Genomic DNA, 18,693 nt, shown 5'->3' with positions numbered 1-18,693 from the left:
AGTATCTGTCACAGATGACTACTAAATATCTGAAGTTTAATATGTCAAAAGTGGAAGCCTTGATTCTACAGCCACTCCCCAAATCTGATATTCTCTTGCTGTTCCCCTTCTCAGTTAACAGCATGATTATTTGTCCAGTATGCTTAGTTCAAAAATCCTGGAATTTTCCTTGACTCCAATCTTTCACTTATAACCCCATACCTAATCTAGCAGTAAAACTTGCCATCTCTACCTTCAAAAGTACTTCTTTTACTTCTACCCCTACCACTAGTCTAAGCGACCACTGTCTTACCTAAATTACTGCAATACCCTTCAAATTAGACTCTCTTCTGCCACTCTTACGGACCTATAATATATTTTCCACACAGCAACCAGTGGTACCCATTATAAATCAGACTATCACTACCACTTCCAATCTTGAGATGGCCTCATATTTCATTTCCAAATAAAAAAGTATTTACTGTGGTCTACAAGGCCAGAAATCATCTGACTTCTGACCATCTTGTCTCTTACCATTCCTACCAGCAATGACAATTACATCACTGCAAGACTCAGCCCCCTGCATACTGCTCATGTTGAACACAATACCTACTGTTGTATTACCCCTAACAAGAATGCTTACCTATCAGAAATCCAAATGATTCCATTTCTTATTTCACTCAAGTCATTTATTTTTCTTCCTAGTTCTGGCCACTACCTGACATTAAATTAATTTTTTTGTTTGCTTGTGTATCATGTAGCATTCCCACTGAAATATCAGCTCTGTAAAGTCAGGAGACCTGTTTATTGCCTGATGTGTAGGAGATGCTTTGGTGGAATCAGTGAAGTTGGATGTATTTACTGCATTTACTGCAATTTACTGTATTTACTGCATTACTCTAGCACTTTGCTTTCTAGAACTACTGAAAAGTGTCTGTCTTCCCTGTGGATTATAAACTCTAAGTCCAAACACTAAGTATTTTCTATTCCTCTATTCAAAAACCTACCCAATTTTATGGTAAGTACACAAACAGTATTTGTGATGGGATAAATTAATATGTGCCTTCATTCTATTTTGTAAGTGAGTGAGGGAATTCTTACGAACAAGGAAAGCTAAGGATGCCAGCTTGATTAGGCCACATATGGTGCAAACAAGGGGAACTCTGCAAGGAAATATCTCGACGACCTTTGCTTGTTTTTGCCCCCTTTTCAGCATAAAGGTTTCCATCTGCAAGGGAAAGTTTTCTGGAAACAGTAGCTTAGGAAAATACACAATATGTAGCTGTTATAATTGCCATGTTTATACTGAGATCTGGGTTAGCTGGTCTGAAACAGTCCTGGTAAAAATAAACTTTCAGTGTGTTTTAAGTAATCAGTGTTTCCAATAAGCGCTGTCAACATGACCTTTAGTGGTCTCCAGAACTTCTCCTTTGCTAAGTATTTAACTCACTGCCCAACCCCTATGGCTTCCTGTCTGCCTTTAATTTTCCCCCAGCAATTACAATGCTGCAGCAACAACAAAATACACAAGCCATCCTTTGGGAGGATTTCTGACTGTAATTTGAAAAGCTCTTGAAACAAGAAAATTGCAATGGGTTAGAGGAAAAATAACAGTACATATTACATATTTCCCATATGACAGACAAGTATAAATGAACCTCACATTCTAAGTCCCTAAATCCTATTGAATACTGAGCACTCAACTAGAGCCCCTTCCATACCTTCCTTGGTGAGATTTTGGCTTTGGAAATCATGTGGAAATATTTTTTGATAAAATTATTACGTATGATCCATAATAATGCTAATATTTAAGAGTCCTTACAATTCCTATTAAATTGTCTGAGTTCATCCTGAAATTCTTAAAGCTCTTGTTATATTTTCATACTTATACTTAAAGTCTCTTCATTAAATAAGTCTTTTTCCTCACTAAAAGAGTGTCAATATTAACATTATTGAAAAGTTTACAAGTAATAACACAATATAATATCATGTATAATTTTGTTTTAAGTAATTTTGTAGGTAATTCGAAACAATCACACCATGAATATGTAACTCATCTAGCAGCTGACCTAATCACATACATACGTAGAGAACGTTTTGTGGTTAAACATCTCATTTTTTTCCCCTTTTTTCCAGCTTTATTGAGGAACAATTGAAAATAATATTATAATATATTTAAAATATACATTGTGGTGACTTGATATGCATATATATTTTGAGAGGATTCCCATCTCAAGTTATTTAACACATTTATCATCTCACTCTTTTTTTGGTAAGGATATTTAAGTTTCATTTTCTTAGCAAATTTCAGTTTTACAATACAGTATTATCAACTATAGAAACCATGTTTTTACATTAGATCCTCAGATCATATTCCTCTTATAGCTGAAAGTTTGCAATCTTTTACCAACTTCTCAATTGCCAAACGTACTCCCACAGTGACTGGGAACCACTTTTCTGTTCTGTTTTGATGAGTTTGACCTTTTTTTTTTTTTAATTGAAGTATAGTTGATTTATAATGTTGTATTAGTGACTTTTTTTTTTTAAGATTCCACATATAAAAGATACCATGCAGTATTTGTCCTCTGTTGTGGCTAATTTTACTTAGCATAATGCCCTCAATGTCCATACACAATGTTGCAAATGGCAGAATTTCCTTATTTTTCATGGCTGAATAATATTCATACACATATATACATCGACACACACATATATATACATACACACACATATGGAGAATATATGTAATATTTTCATTAACCATCCACCTGTTGATGGACACGTAGATTATTTACATATCTTGGCTATTGTGACTAATACTGCAATGAACATGAAAGTATACATGACTCTTCACAATAATGATTTCTACTGCTTTGAATATACACCCAGAAGCAAAAGTGCCAGATCATACGGTAGTTCTATTTTTAATTTCTTGAGGAACCTCCAAACTGTTTTCAATAGTGGCTGTAACAGCTTACATTCCCACCAATAGCATACAAGGGTAGCCTTTTCTCCACAACCTTGCCCGCATTTGTTATCTCTTGTCTTTTTGATGGTAGCCATTCTACCACGTGTGAGGTAATATGTCTCATTCTGGTTTTGATTTGCATTTCTTTGAGGATTCGTGATGTTGAATATCTTTTTATTTGCATATTGGCCATTTGTGTGTCTTCTTTGGAAAAATATCTATTCAGTTCCTCTGAATATTTTTTAATCAGATTATTTGGTATTTTGCTACTGAATTGTATGAGTTCTCTATGTATTTTAGATATTAACCTCTATATCAGATACATGATTTGCATACATTTTCTCCCATTCCATTGGCTGCTTTTTCATTTTGTTGATGGTTTCCTTTGCTGTGCAGAAGGTTTTTAGTTTGATGCAGTCCCACTTGCTTATTTTTGCTTTTGTTGCCTTTGCTTTTGGTGCGAACTCCAAAAAATCACCTCCAAGATCAATGTCAAAGAAGTTACCCACTATGTTTTCTTCTAAGAGCTTTATTATTTCAGTCTTAAGTTCAAGTCTTTAATCCATTCTGAGTCGATTTGTGTGTATGGTGTAAGACAGGGATCCAGTTTCATTCTTTTTACATGTGACTGTCCAGTTTTCCTGAAACCATTTATTGAAAAGACTATCCTTTCTGCCTTGTATATTCTTGGCTCCTTTGTCATAAATTAATTAACCATCTATGCGTGAGTCTATTTCTTGGCTCTCTAACCTGTTCCACTGCTCTATGTGTCTGTTTTTATGCCAAAACCATACCGTTTTGATTTCTACAGCTATATAATATAATTTCAAATCAGGAAGTGTTGATGTTTCCAGATTTGTCCTTCTCTCTCAAGACTGCTTTGGCCAGGGTCTTTCATTCTTTTTTCTTACAACAGAAAAAGAACAGATCACACCAATAACTTTTAAATTTCATAAAATCTAATAAGCTATATGAATCAAATTTAATTTCTTCTCTTAAATCTACTCTCAAGGGAAGGTACCAGTAAATAAGGAAAGAGGATAAAATGACAGGAAAAAGTAGCTATCAGTGGAAATAAATCATGATTTCAAACCTACAAGTTTACAACTAACATCAACTTCTGAATTTCAAAAGGGTGACACAGATTTGTTTCAAAACTAAAATAAGCAAATAAAAACAAACAAAAAACCCCACAAAACATTCATATTTGTCTTTATGTCAGAACGTACCATTTTAGTGTTTAAGATGTTGTCCTGTTACTTTTTCTCCTTAATATTTATGTAAAACTCACATGGCAATATAAAGGAGTCTCCTAGGGCTCTTTAATATTAAGGCATTTATTCTCCAGAAACTTATCTGCTATTAATTCTTTTTTCACATCATTTTTTTCCATTTGAACCAACACTGGATCAAAACTAGTGCTGTAACCCTGTGGGATAATTATAAAATTGCTAACTACAATAGCAAGGGACAGAAATTCCTCCCTAAAAAGTAAGTTTAGAAAAGAAAAGAAAAAAAAAACTGGACACAGGACATAGAGAAGAGATGATGCTAAATAAAGCATTTTAATTGATGTTGATTTCCGCTACAACCACTATTATCTAGACCATACTTAAGAATTCTTGACTGCCAGATGGTCAACTGAAGAAATAGCCATTTTCATATGCAAAACATAAGGAAGATCAGTAGACACTGTTGTAGACATTTTTAGTTTAAATACCCCAAAATTAGCATTGGTATTTGTTTTCCTAAGGAAATAAGTACTTATTCTCAAGACTATGTATGAATGGTCATCTTGGGAGAAACAAAGCCATGTCAGGTAGAATGCCCAGCACACCAGAAGTAGTTCTACAGTCATGCAGGGACTTCTCACCTTAAAAGTTGTCGTGCCATAGAGCTTGGTGGTGTGGACTGTCTCTGGAAGCACATTAGTGATGTTGGTGATGAATTCTTCCAAGTACTTACAGGATTTCTCCAGGTGTGTTGTGTTGATAATAATCTGGACAAGCTAGAAAACAGCAAGAACATGTTAAGAGCCATTTGATTATTCACCCCAGGATGAATGTGCTGATACAAGAAAAACAAAAGGTATGATGACAGAGGCCATCTGTGTCCTGCAAAGCGTATGTTAAAGCACTTCCTCTATGAAGCCTTTCTTGACTTTCTAAAGCATCTTGTATTTCTCACTACTGTAGGAGCAACTGTCATTATTTTAAACTAGCTTCCTTCTATACCAAACAAATAAATAAAAATTAAAAAAAAGACTAGACTAAGATCAAAAACTAAAGATGTTTAGCATAGTCCCTGGCAATAAATAATTGCCAAATGAATGAAATAAACAAATTCACTAAAGGAACAAGAATGACTGAAATGGCATAATGAAATGTCAAAATTAGGCACCAAAAACAGAGAAATGTTGGAATAGATTATAGTATATTAACTACATTAGTTTATGGAAGAAAGAACATGAGCACTGAAGTCAGAGAAACTAGGGATTAAGTACTGAAAAATTATTGATATTGAGAAAGATTCTTCACTTTTCTAAGTCTGTTTATTTACCTATAAAATGTTAGTAATAATTTCTTTAACACAGAGTTACTGTGAAGATTAAGTATTCTTTTGTTAATATAATTTTCCTTTTCTTACAGAAGAGACCCTTAAAGACAGTCTGGTACAACACAAAGTCATCTATAAATTACCCTGAGAGAAGAATGAGGAAGAAACTATTATTGTCTGAAGAGAATTAAAGTTTGTAAAGCACTTCATAGTTTATTTTCTTACACTGTCTTCCCAGCAACCTAAAGAAGTAAGTGGGCATAATCATTCTTTCCATTCTACTGTAAGAAAAACAAAAATAGGCTTTTTTTTTTTTTTAGATCACATAACATAAAAAGCAGGATTCAGATCCGAGTCATCTACCTTCAAACTATGGACTCATCTAAATGACTTCTGACAGTGTCTTTGGGCATAAGCAAAGATGGCAGCCGTGGAATGCTGCATGTCTATGTAAATTAAGCAGAATTATCAGATTCACGGTCTGCCACCAACTAGACTTCTCTATGCTTTGATTCTACTCTTTACAAACATTAAATTAAATTTTAAAAGGAGTGATACTTACTACTTATTTCAACTATAAAAGCTATTCATACTCCCAAGTCTAAAAGAAATATAAAGAAAAAAATATAATGGAACCATTTTTTGTCTTTCTTTTCTGCATCTTTAACTCTTCATTTCCACAAGAATACATCTAGTGATGGGGCTGTGGCAGGTAGGGAGAGCTTTGGTGTATAAGGCTATGGATGAACTCAAGCCTTCCTTTAGTCCAGTGAGATAGTAAGCCAGGGGAGAGCAGGTAGACACAAGGGAGAAACTGGAATTGAAGATGAAGAAAAGTACTATACATTTTTATAATCAAATGATAGTTCAAAACAATGTTTAAAAGATGGAATTATGTTTCAGTAGAAGTCACTGCATTATACTGTGGAACATTAAACAAAAATATTAGTAGGACTATAATCAGAAGGTGCATTCTTATCTCAACAGCACCCAGCACAGCACTAAACACACAGTTCACTCTTTTAAAAAAATGTCAATTGGTAATGACAATACTTTAGAAATAGACTGGAGTAAAGACAAAGGTAACATCAACCCCCTTAAGGATCAGTCAAAAGACCTGAAGAAAACAGCTACTTTTGAAACATGATGACAAAGGTCAAAGACCCAGGATGCAGTTTCAGCAAAGATGAAAAGTTAGGGCAACAACGAGGCTAAATCTCTGTATTATTTCCCACAACTCATCACACAAGTTCATATTCATGACAAGGCCCTTTCCATTCACTCAACAGTTTGAATTTGGAGACTCAGAGTTTTGGACACAGATACTGTCTCCCATAAAATTACCCCCAAACATCAGACTTTTATCTGTAGAATGCTTTAGGAAAAAATCCACCCCAAAAAGCAATTTCTCACTTCTTCCTTTCAACATGTTTCTTCTTCAGAGGAGGACTAAAATCATATAAAAAATTTAAACTGTCTACATTAAATCACTCTTCTCCATGAGTGGGAAGGTGGCCACTGGCAAAGTTGTCTCGATGCAGAACTCAGAAAAGTAAGAGAGTTAATTTGGAGAACTGAAAAATTTCTATTTAAAAATCAGCATTACCTACAGGGAACACATTCTACCTATCAAAAGAAATCCTAATAATAAGGAGGAATCGTGTCATGTTATAGAAATAAAAAAACAGTGGCAGTCAAAGAGAAAATTGTCGTGTTTTGCAGGATATTGGCAGTTAAAAAAAAAAAGGAGGCGGCTTCACTGGGCACAGTAGTAATTTCCCATGACTTTTTAAAGATCTGTCAACACAAAAGATCACCATGAATTACATCAATTGGCTGTCAGTCACTTTTGAAATGTTTCATTGCTGAGCATAGAATAGACTATTAAAACACTCTAGGATTACTGTAGATACCATGTCATTTTCAAAAGGAATATTGTCTGTTAATGAGGTCTAAGTGATCTCTACTCCTGAATGACAGCTAACCAAAATCCTTACAAGGGCATTTACAAATGTGAAGCCAGATGCTTTGGGGGTAATTTTGAACTTAAGGATGAAATGAAGCAATTTCAGATATCAACTTCCATCAGAGTTTGAGCTCCTTTGGTATTTTTAACCCCTACTTCCCACTCTCTTACAAAAATACATCAGTGCAGCAATCCAAACTGTATTTATTTTTTCAAGGGCACAGAGCTAACAACATACTAAGATATTGGTTATGTCCTATATAAGGTGAGATTCGATGAGAACGGTTCAAAAATAGAAAACACTATAAAGCAAACACCTCTCACAACTAAATGGCGGAAGTCATTTAAGTTAAAAACCATTAAGAATCAGAACTTTTTTCTGTCTCTCTTTCCTGGTATCAGAGAGAATCTAATGGGGAAGGCACAGATTAGGCTGCGGAAGTCATTTCTTTTCCAACCCTGCTTCAAACATGGTAGCAGAGTCTGATCAATGATCACAGATAGATGTTTATATTCTTGACAAGCTCCAGAAAAGAAAATGTCTTCAACAGTTCAAAACTAAGCCCTAAACTACAAGAGGAGTCAATTTCCAATTAAAAATTACTTCTTGGGTATACACATCTACTTATACTAGCATCAGTATTATCTTGTTTCCCAAAGCAGAGAATTCAGTACGCTGAAGCTCCAAGTGGTCTAATCCAAACCAGGAAGATAACCCCTCGCCACACCACCAGTTCCTCTCAGCTGTTGATCTGCAAGAACTAAATAGTAGCCTCGGCTCTCATTCACAAAAATAAGCTATCCTAATACTTCAAGGAATTTTATCTTCATTTTACCCCAGCAAGGTGTGTCAACTATTCATTTTATACCATTTCCAAGGCAAATCCCTAAAATACAAAAATATTTGGAATTACTGGTTCCAAATTCAAAGGTCTACTACAAAGCTTGTATGTGACAAGACATATGTATAAAATGTTTTAACATAATATTAGCAATATTATTGCTGTTAACAACAGGGGATGTAGACAAATGGTATGTGGGAAATAAGTAACCCAGGACAGAGCCATAACGTCATCAATCTAGACTATGTTAAAAATAAAGGGTGAATGCAAAGCATTGGCCATTTATTCAGATCATAATCATACAAATATAAATATTCAATATGCTGTTACTAATAGGACCTCTGAATTTCTTTAACTTTACCATAAGAACCTGCCTATCTACTTCCTTTCTTCTCTCTTTCATTAATTAAGAACTCCCACGTGCCAAGAAACTGGGATACTAATGTCTACAATTATACACAAGACAAAGTCCCTGGCCTCATGGAGATTACGGTAAACACATACAATATATAAACACATAGTATAATGTCAGATGGTAATGAGCACTGCAAATAGAAGGGAGGGTAAGGAGTTACATGGTGATGGTAGATCTGAGCTATTTTGAGATAGGCCTCCTTAAGGAAATAACACTTGAGTTGGGAGGGACTTAAATAATGTGAAGATTATGAATGAAAAATATTGCCAGCCACATCAATAAACAAAGAAAGCTGTGTCCATCAAGTCATCATCTGTTATGGCCACCCTCTACCCACTACCTCTACCCCCCCACCTCCCGAGAGTGAGCAGAGGAAACTCAGGATGCAGACAAGCAGGCAGCCCAGCCTCTGCAGCCACTACCAATGCTGCCCACTGAGGGATCTCAAGGTGGAAAAGAACAAGATACTGGCCCAAGATAGCTACGTGCATATCAGAGGAATGATTTCAATGAGCCCAGACCTTTGCACCTTCCCATACATAAAAAAAGCACTAAGTTCCTTAACTTGAGATATCTGGTTTTCTTTAATTAACAGTAATCTTTTGATGAATGGACTATGTGGTCTTTGTTACAAAAAACCCCTCCTCTATATCCTGGCTTCTCCCTTGCCTGGGTGGAACAGTCTCTGAGAGCGATCTGAGAGGCTGCGCTCCAGGCTTGAGTCCTCAGGTTTGTCCACTGAATAAGACGTAACTCTCAACTTTTAGGTTGTGCATTTTATTTCAGTCGACAAGGTATATTTCTATCATCTGTAATAAATTCTTTTTAGTCCAACTTATAGCTTAAGCTTTTCTATCAATACATTCTTCACAAAGAAGCACAGTGTCTTTTGATTCATCTTAAAACCTTCTTTCAAATTTAACTAATTCTCTGATGTTCTGAGATTAATAAATCGGTGGTTTATTTCCTTTCTCCCCAGGATACTGGTGATTTTAAATTAGTGTAGTGCAAAAGCAAAGGTTTAGAACAAAGAAATCTTATTTCTAAACTTACTTCAAATCTTATTTTTAAAAGAAAATCAAAACTTATCTCAAATCTTATTTCCAAATTACTGACTGGCTGGGTGGCCTTAAGGAAAGTTACTACCTTTCATCACCTTCAAACTGAAATAATAACATCAATGTCATATCAAAGAAATAATAAATATGTTACAAGTAATTAAACATAAATGTTAATACAAATAATAAAGTATTGAGTATAAAATATACCAAATTCCTGGGAGCTATTTCATATCAATGTATGGACTTACTACTTATGATGGCTTAAGAAAATGTATAAGCACGCTGGCTAGTCTCACTTTAATTCAGATCTACTAGCCAAAGTGGGCACTTAATGCTATGAAACAATCGCATTTTTGAGCATGAACTAATCACTTTTCCACACACTCACAGATACCTTCTCTCCCCTTAAACCTCGGTGTTTGCTCTAGATCTCACTTTAAGCTGAAGACTTTTCTTTCACTGGGAGAACTGACCATTTGGAGACTGGCACCATAACGTATATCCAAACACTGCCAGCTGCATCCACATACTCTGATGCTCATCTGTTATCAGAGATGAACCCTACACTACCTAAAACCTATCCCTTTAATTGTGCATGAGATTCTAAACTCTCTCTCCTACTCAAGCATATTGCTCCAGAGATTTCCCCATTTCTCCTACATCATCATCAACTTTTTGCAACTTATTACTCACTCTGATCAAAAATAACATGTTGTCACTCTTCCTATTAAAAAAAAAAAAGCAACTTTTAATCAATCTACTTCCCCCACCAGCTACCACTTCATTTCTTTGCTTACCTTGGTAACAAAATTCCAAAAAATTAAAATTAAAAAAGACACTATGAACTCAACTTCAAAACAGAAACAGACTCGCAGACACAGTACACAATCTCATGGTTACCGGGGTAAGGGAGTGGGAAGGGATAAATTTGGGAGTTTGAGATTTACAAATGTTAGCCACTATATGTAAAAATAGATTTTTTAAAAAGTTTCTTCTGTAGAGCACAGGGAACTATGTTCAATATCTTGTAATAATCATTAATGAAAAAAATGAAAATGAATATATGTATGTATATGCATGACTGGAACATTGTGTTGTACAAGAGAAACTAAAACATTGCAATCGACTGTACTTCAATAAAGAAAATTCCCTGAAAGAGTTGTCATATAATCACTGTCAGAAATTTCTCTATTTCTATTCTTTAAATTTTCTAATTTAAATAAACATATCATTAGTATAGTTCAAAATAGTTGAAAAGAGTTCCCAAACACTCCACACCTCCACAGTATTCACCACCTTCCGTCACACTAGATGATTTACTTATTTATCTTGTCATTTATTATTTGTTTTCTGCCACAAGAATGTAAGCAAAAAATCTCTTTTGTTGTTATCACTTATCTATCCTTAAGACATAAATCAGTGCCTGTCATACACTAGGCACTCAATAAATATTGTGAAGTTAATTTCAAAAATCATTTATCTTAAGATATCTTATTCTAACTTCTGACTTTTCTTAATTGAAACATCCATCTCTGTACTAGCCCTGACAACCACTGTTTACCTGCCCAGACCTTTTTCTTAATAACAGACAATGTGCATTGAGTATTTGCTATATATGCCAGGCACTACTCAAAGCACTTTACAGGTTCATTTAATCTTCACAACAATCCTAGGGAATATATGCTATTATTATCACCATTTTAGATATAAATCCAAGGAATTTGCCCAAGAAAATGGTTATTAAGGGGAGAGCCAAAAACTGGAACCCGAGCAGTCTCCTTTAGAACATACACTCTTAAGTACTGCTCAACTGACCTTCCCTTCACAGACCTGGAAGAAGCAGCCGTAGGAAAACAGCTGGACCTGCTGACTGAACTAGAGAGCATCACTTAATGTCTGAGAACACAAGGCATTCACGTTACAGTAGGTGTGAGAACTGAAAGGGAATGCTGGACTGGCTCAACATGGGAAAGTGAAGGAGCCACAGGAAAAGCCTGGGAGCCAGGATACAGAGAGCACATGGAAAGAAAAAAATAATAAGAGATGAGATACCATACAGCCTCAAAACATGACAGGCAGACAGACAGACATTGGCTTGTAGGAACTTCTAAGCACTAAAAATATCGTCTGGCAACCTGAAATAGGATTCTGTGGGTTCTGAGCGCTTATACTACTGCTATCATTTGAGTGGATGCCTGCTCCCTGTTAACTAGAAAAATTTCCATGTTACTATGGACCTCCTGTAAAAATCTCTATCTTCATTATGATGAAATAATTAAAACAATATGGAAAGCAGTACATTAAAGTAAAAGTGAGTAAGTATGGGAAAAAAATAACCCAAACTTAAGTCTCATTTCTATCACTCTGCTAGCTTAGGCATTTTCCTTTAACTATGCCTTCTATAAAATGGGAATAATAACACACGCACAGCCTGCTTCAAATGCTACTGTACTTAATGAGGTGATATTTGTGAATGGACTTGGAAGAATATAGAATGTTCCACAAACGTTGATGATTCCACATGTGAAATCACTTTAGTTATCTATAAAGAATGATATAATGTCTTCTCTTTCATGAGAAGTGGAAAATAGTTATCAAAGATTTACTAGTTGGTGATGAAAAAAAATCGCTGATTGTGTGTCTATACAGATACACACCACCATAATAGCCACAGTAAATAAATGCGTGTGAGTGTTCATTCATTCATACGCAAAGATTTTGATAATGAAAGTACATTTGCCTAAAAAGATCTGGTGATTTAGAAATAGCATTTAGCATTTACTGAAATGGTGCCAGGAATTCTTTGATAAGTTCTTACTGCTTCTTCCTATCTGTACGTCATCTGTACAGTGCCCTTGAAAAGGACAAGGGGGTCAGAGAAAAGGAAGAACTGAGGAGTCAGATCTTCTCCCAAGATGCCACAGTAAATGAGTACCACACCTAAAGTCCAGAATCTTCTGAGGCTAAAGCTGTTTCCATCACACCATGTCTCTGATATGCTACTTGTTTTAAGTGGCCTTTTTTTTTTTTTGGTACACCTGAAACTAACACAATAACTGCAAGTCAACACCAACAGAAAATAAATAAACTAAATACCAAGGTTTTTTAAGAGACTGCTAAATCAAATGGAGTAAGAAGAATCATAACAAGAGTTATAATACAGAAGTAGTTCACAAAATAAATAGTAGCAAATTCTCTGTCCTACTTGGAACTCAGAAAAGGAGAACAGTATCTATTCTAACAAAAGAAAGAAGACTTCTGAATTTTCACTCCAACTTTCCCTTTTTTGTAGTGTTCCTGATTACAAAAAGAAGTTAGCTTATTCTCACACACAAAAAGGCAATACCTAGTATTTCTATACCAGGCAAGACAAAGGAAGCTCTGCAAAATGAGGGGGCCGTCCTAAATAATGCAAAATGTGACTTTCAATTGTAAAAAAAAAAAAAAAAAAAAGTTTATTATAAGTAGAATTCAATCACTGCCAATGTCCTATATCATAATACAGTATTTTAAAATCTCAACACAGTGAAAGAAATGATCACTCCAAAATCAGAAGTAGATGCTCACCTGGCTTCCACCTGTCTTTACCTATGGGTCAGTATCATTAACCACTTACTGCCTTTCATTACAGTCCTTGACAATGGAGATCTAAAAATGTCAGTTTTTCCTAGACCAACTGACTTTGAAATGACACTACCTCTTATAGGCAAAACAGATGGCCAACAGCCTTGCCCTTTACCTGTGAAAAAAATTCCTCCAGGCTCTCACTTTTGGCACCCTAATTTCCATAAAGTGGCAGGTTGAGGCTCCCACACAACCTGGGTTTCTAAGAGAAAGGAAACTTCACATCGTTCTAAATTTTAGGACTTCACGCCAATGCGCCAAATCTTCAGTTTGCCAAGATACTGTTCTCAACATATGTACGGTATACCTCCACCCTTTGTGAGACTGTAGAAGCTTCCACAGACATGTGATGTTTGCCTTTCTTTCAGGTTTCCTCAATCCCAAATCCCCAGGCTTACATGCTAATAAAGAAAAATTTACAATTCATACACTTGATGTATCTCAGAAACAAAATCTGAGTCTAACGCTAACCAAGGAGTCTGAGTGCCAATATCCTTGGTATCAATGACATGCTGGCAAAATGGGTACCGTATGTTGTATTTGAACTGCCATTCATTTGGATACAGCCCTGATGTTGACTATATTCCCCAACCAACATTTCTTTTACTTAATCAGTGGCAGATAACACAAATTCAACCCAACCACTTCCAAATGGAAACCCAGTTCAGCTAGTGAAAACAATGAGAGAGAAAAAGTGACCTTTCCAAAAAAATAATGGATTCCTCCAAGGTGAGGAAAGAAAAACACAAGGGATTTACTTTGCAATTTCACCAATGGTCCATCAAGGGAGAACACGATAGACCACATAGAAAGTTATCATCAATTCACACACAAGCCTTAGAGCTTAGGACATCTGCTCACATACTGCCTTAGCTGCCTCCAGTAAGAGCAGCTTTACCTCAGTAAGTCCAATATTCTTCCTTTTAATGACATTCTGCAGAGAGTTGCTCAGAGTCCTAGTTAGCAACAGGTTTGTAGATTTACGAATCATGTCATCAACTTCAGTTGAGCTGAAAAGGAAGTGTCAAGAGTCGGTCATACCAGGTAGGAGAATTATTTTGCATACAAACAAGGTGTCAGTGGTACTTATAATAATAATAGTAATAGTAGCAGTAATAATAATCATCACCATCATAATAATAACAGCAGGAAATAATATTTATTGTATACCAGAAATTATTCTAAGTATTTTAATGTATCAAAATTCACTTAAGCGTCACAATAACCACAGGAAGTAGTTTTTCTCATTATCTCTACTTCACAGATGAGGAAATAAAGGCAAAGAGAAGTCAAATAGCTTGCTCAAGGTCACACAGTGAGTACACAGCAAATAATAAAATAATAATAATAATAATAATAATAATAATAATAATAATAATAATAATAATAACAGATTTCAATAGAAGCAGTCCAGCTCTAAAGACTGTAGCATTCAAACACATGGCTATACTGCCTCTTAGGGTAGATAAAGATTCTCTAATATAATTCCACATCCTGAAACCATTATTTCTCTGATACTTCCAAGTTCTTTCAGAGATTAATATTTATAATTTTTCAACCTGATCTCTCAGTAGACTCCCTGCATAATTCGTTGATAAAAGTCCCTAAAAAAAGATATTTCTGCTCCGATATCATCATCTTTCATATAATGTCTACTTAGCTCTTACTCCAAAATAAAGGTTTCAAGCCAATATTGGTTTTTTTGGACTTGTTTTATTGAGGAATAGTTGATTTACAATATTTTATTACTTTCAGGTGCACAACATAATGAATCAAAAATTTTAAATATTGTACTCCATTTAAAGTTATAAAATATTGGCTATATTTCCTGTACTGCACAATATATCCTTGTAGCTTATTTATTTTATACATAGTAGTTTGTACCTCTTCATCCCCTACCCCTATCTCGTCCCCACCCTTCCTTCTCCCCACTGGTTTAATTAAATCAGTAGTTTAATTCTGCATAAATATTGTATAATCCTTACTATTCCAAAAGTGATCAATGATTCTATTCAGTAAAGGAAACTAGGCATAAGGAAATTATTCCAAAGTTATCTTTGTATGCAAAGTTAAAAAGTCTTGCAATCAACAAATTAAATTCTGGGCCTCCACATCCTTCATAAGCCCCTGAAAACATCATTCAAAATGGCTTACTATAAAAGATATCCTTCTGAGACAAACATTTCTTCAATGATAAAGTTACTATTGTAATGATACTTCTTTATCAAGAAATAACTATAAATAAGGATTTATAAACACTTCTTTTTCAATAATTTATTGTTTGGGGACAATGGCCACAAATTTCATCTCATGGATTTCTCTTCCTACAGAATAAAATAAGAGGCTTGGTATAGTCTGATTAAAAATCTTAACATTCTAAATATGTATAGGCAAACTACATTGCCATGCTACATGGAAGAGAAAAATATTTGAAATAAGACTACAGAATGCAAGGAATTCAGATAGGAAATTCAGTTAGGAAAAAAAGATATATCAAAATGTTTTTACAGATTTCACGTAAGGGTATATTTAATTGACCAATAACCTCTGGTCCACTGTCACCTTTTCCAAAAATATTATTGAATTTAAATACATCTTTCCAAAAATATATAAAGTGCTGGGCATTGTTGGTGGAATATTGAAATTACAACGGAGAAGAAATAGTTGTAGTTCCTACTTTCATATATTGAACTCATAATTACATGGTATGATTAACACAAATGCCCAAAATAATCTGGCACCCCGATATTAATCACTCTTATGGCATCTACACTTATTATATAACTCTACTGTGCTTTAAGGAGATCTCACAGAGGTTTCACTCTTAGATATGATGTAGAAGATCAAGAAACACTATCACATCTGTTGATGGACATTTAGGCTGTTTCCATGTCTTGGCTATTGTAAATAGTGGTGCTATGAACATTGGGGTGCAAGTGTCATTTTGAAGTAGGGTTCCTTCTGGATGTTCATGTATAACTGAAAAATTGTGTTCTACACTGGAATTTGACACAACATTGTAAAATGATTATAACTCAATAAAAATGTTAAAAAAAAAAGAAAAAGAAACACTATCACAACCTTCAAAACCATAAGAAAGCTAGGTCCAAGCTATAAGCTATATTTTCCTTTAATGTTAACAAAGTATAATGAACACAAAAAAATGTATAACTGAATTAAACTTCATACTAGGACAAGCCCTTGAAAGGTGAGCAAAGAGTAGCAGCCATTCTCATATCTACGGTCAACTGTCTCATCTGGGTACAGATAGATGAGGGAGTAAAACAGTCATAGGCCGAGAGGCTTTGGTGGGACGAAAAGAAATCAGCCAAACCTTTTACAGTGTGGGCAGCTATTACAGATTGGAATCTTGGAAGAGACCCCAAACAAAAATAAATATACTGAAATAAATATACTGACCCAATAATTCTCCCCCTTAGAAATCTGTCCCATAAAAAAATGGCAGTAGTCATGCAAGAAATCAGAGAGAAATCTTGCAAATTTTGCAAGGGGTCTCGGTTCAGCACTAAAAAGAACAGAGCTTCCTATCATGGTTAAGTAGGGAAACGTCCCCAAAAGTGAGGAGAGTGCATCAGCAAGGCCCAGGAACCAGCATGAAGGGGTGCGCACTAGCTGCATCTGGGACAATCTGAGCATCAAAATCAATAAGGCTGGTAAATGAATGACCCAGTTGAATGAAGAAAGAATCCATGAGTCTGATATAATGATAGGTAGACGACAGATAGATAGATAGCGGCAGATGGGCAAGGACTCCTTAACACAGAAGGCCAAGTAATACATACACAAGAAATTAAAAAGCATAAATTAATGATCATCAGAGAAAAAACTGATTCAGGTAAGACTCGTTAATGAATACTATAAGGTGGAGAGAAGTGAGGGACATCTGATAACTAACAGAATAAATACACAGTCTCAAAGTATTTCAACACAAACATTACTTTTTACAGAAGAAAAAATGATGATGATAACTATACAGAGAAAATAGATGACATCTTAACCATTTAATCAAAATTATTATAAATCATAAGGGCTTATAGTACTATCCACACACAAATACAGAGAGACATACAAGGAGGGAGGGAGGAAGCAATAAAGCAAATATGGCAAATTTTCAAAAACTGGTTAATTTGGGAAAAGGGTATTCAGGTCATCATAACATTCTCAAAATTTTTCCTTAATGTTAAAATTACTTGAAAATACTATGTGAAAAAAAGAAGTAAAGGTTGTAAGTAATAGAAGACACAAATGCATACCAGAAAAGTTATGGCTATATTAATAGTAGGCAAAGTAGGTATTAAGATTATTTTCATTTTTAACACAGATAAAGACGGACACTTCATAAAGTTAAAAGGATGACTATAACAAGATATAACAATCCTGTGTATGAACTTCAAAAGATATATTTAAAGTAAATAATTCAAAACTTGAGAGAGCCAAAAGGAGTAACAGACAAATCTACAATCATACTTGGACAATTTAACACTCCTCAGTAATTAATAGAAAAAGGAGACCCAAAAAAAGAAGGGTAAAGAAAATTTGTACAATACTATTAACAAACTTAATCTGTCAATTGGAGAATACTTCACTCAACAAGTACAGAATACATATTCTACTCAAGCACATATGGACACTGCTATAGTTGAATTTAAATTTATCATCTGAATAGATGTTCATATCCAAAATATATAAGGAACTAATACAACTCAATAGCAAGATAAATATAAAACCACGTATATATATCTCCCAATTAAACAATGGGCAAAGGACCGGAATACACGTTTTTCCAAAAAAGACATGCAAATGACCGACAGGTATGTGAAAAGGTGCTTAACATCACTAATCATCAGACAAATTCAAATCAAAACCAGAAGGAGGTATTACCCTATTCCTGTCGGAATGGTTAGGAAAACACAAGAGATTAAAGTGTTAGTGAAGGTGTGGAGAAAACTAAATGAAATCAGTATCTCAAAGAGATATTTATACTCCCATGTTCACTATGGCATTATTCACAACAGTCAAAATATGGATACAACCAAAATTTCTGTCAACAGATGAATGAATAAAGAAAAATTGATACACACACACACAGCGGAATATCATTTAGTTAAAAGAGAAGGAAACCTTGCTACCTGCAACAACGTGGATGAACATGGAGGAACTTACACTAAGTGAAATGAACCAGACACAGAAAAACAAGTATTACATGATCTCACTTATATATAGAATTTTTAAAAATCAAACTCATAATAACAGAGAATAGA

The 18,693-nt window shown here is 34.8% G+C and overlaps 1 protein-coding gene across 3 annotated transcripts in view; it reads right to left on the bottom strand.

Moving 5' to 3' along the window:
• EXOC6B (exocyst complex component 6B) overlaps window positions 1-18,693 on the bottom strand; it is a 533,613-nt gene that overhangs the window by 213,937 nt on the left and 300,983 nt on the right. For all 3 annotated transcript variants that reach the window (XM_006201563.4, XM_072937568.1, XM_072937567.1), the window contains 2 exons: window positions 14,310-14,421; window positions 4,821-4,955 (listed from right to left, as the gene is read on the bottom strand). In XM_006201563.4, the coding sequence (XP_006201625.1) occupies window positions 4,821-4,955; window positions 14,310-14,421 (247 nt within the window). The remainder of the gene's footprint in view (window positions 1-4,820; window positions 4,956-14,309; window positions 14,422-18,693) is intronic.

Source organism: Vicugna pacos, chromosome 15 (assembly GCF_048564905.1).
Source record: "Vicugna pacos chromosome 15, VicPac4, whole genome shotgun sequence".
Taxonomy (NCBI): domain Eukaryota; kingdom Metazoa; phylum Chordata; class Mammalia; order Artiodactyla; family Camelidae; genus Vicugna; species Vicugna pacos.
This window is presented reverse-complemented; position numbering and strand designations above follow the sequence as displayed.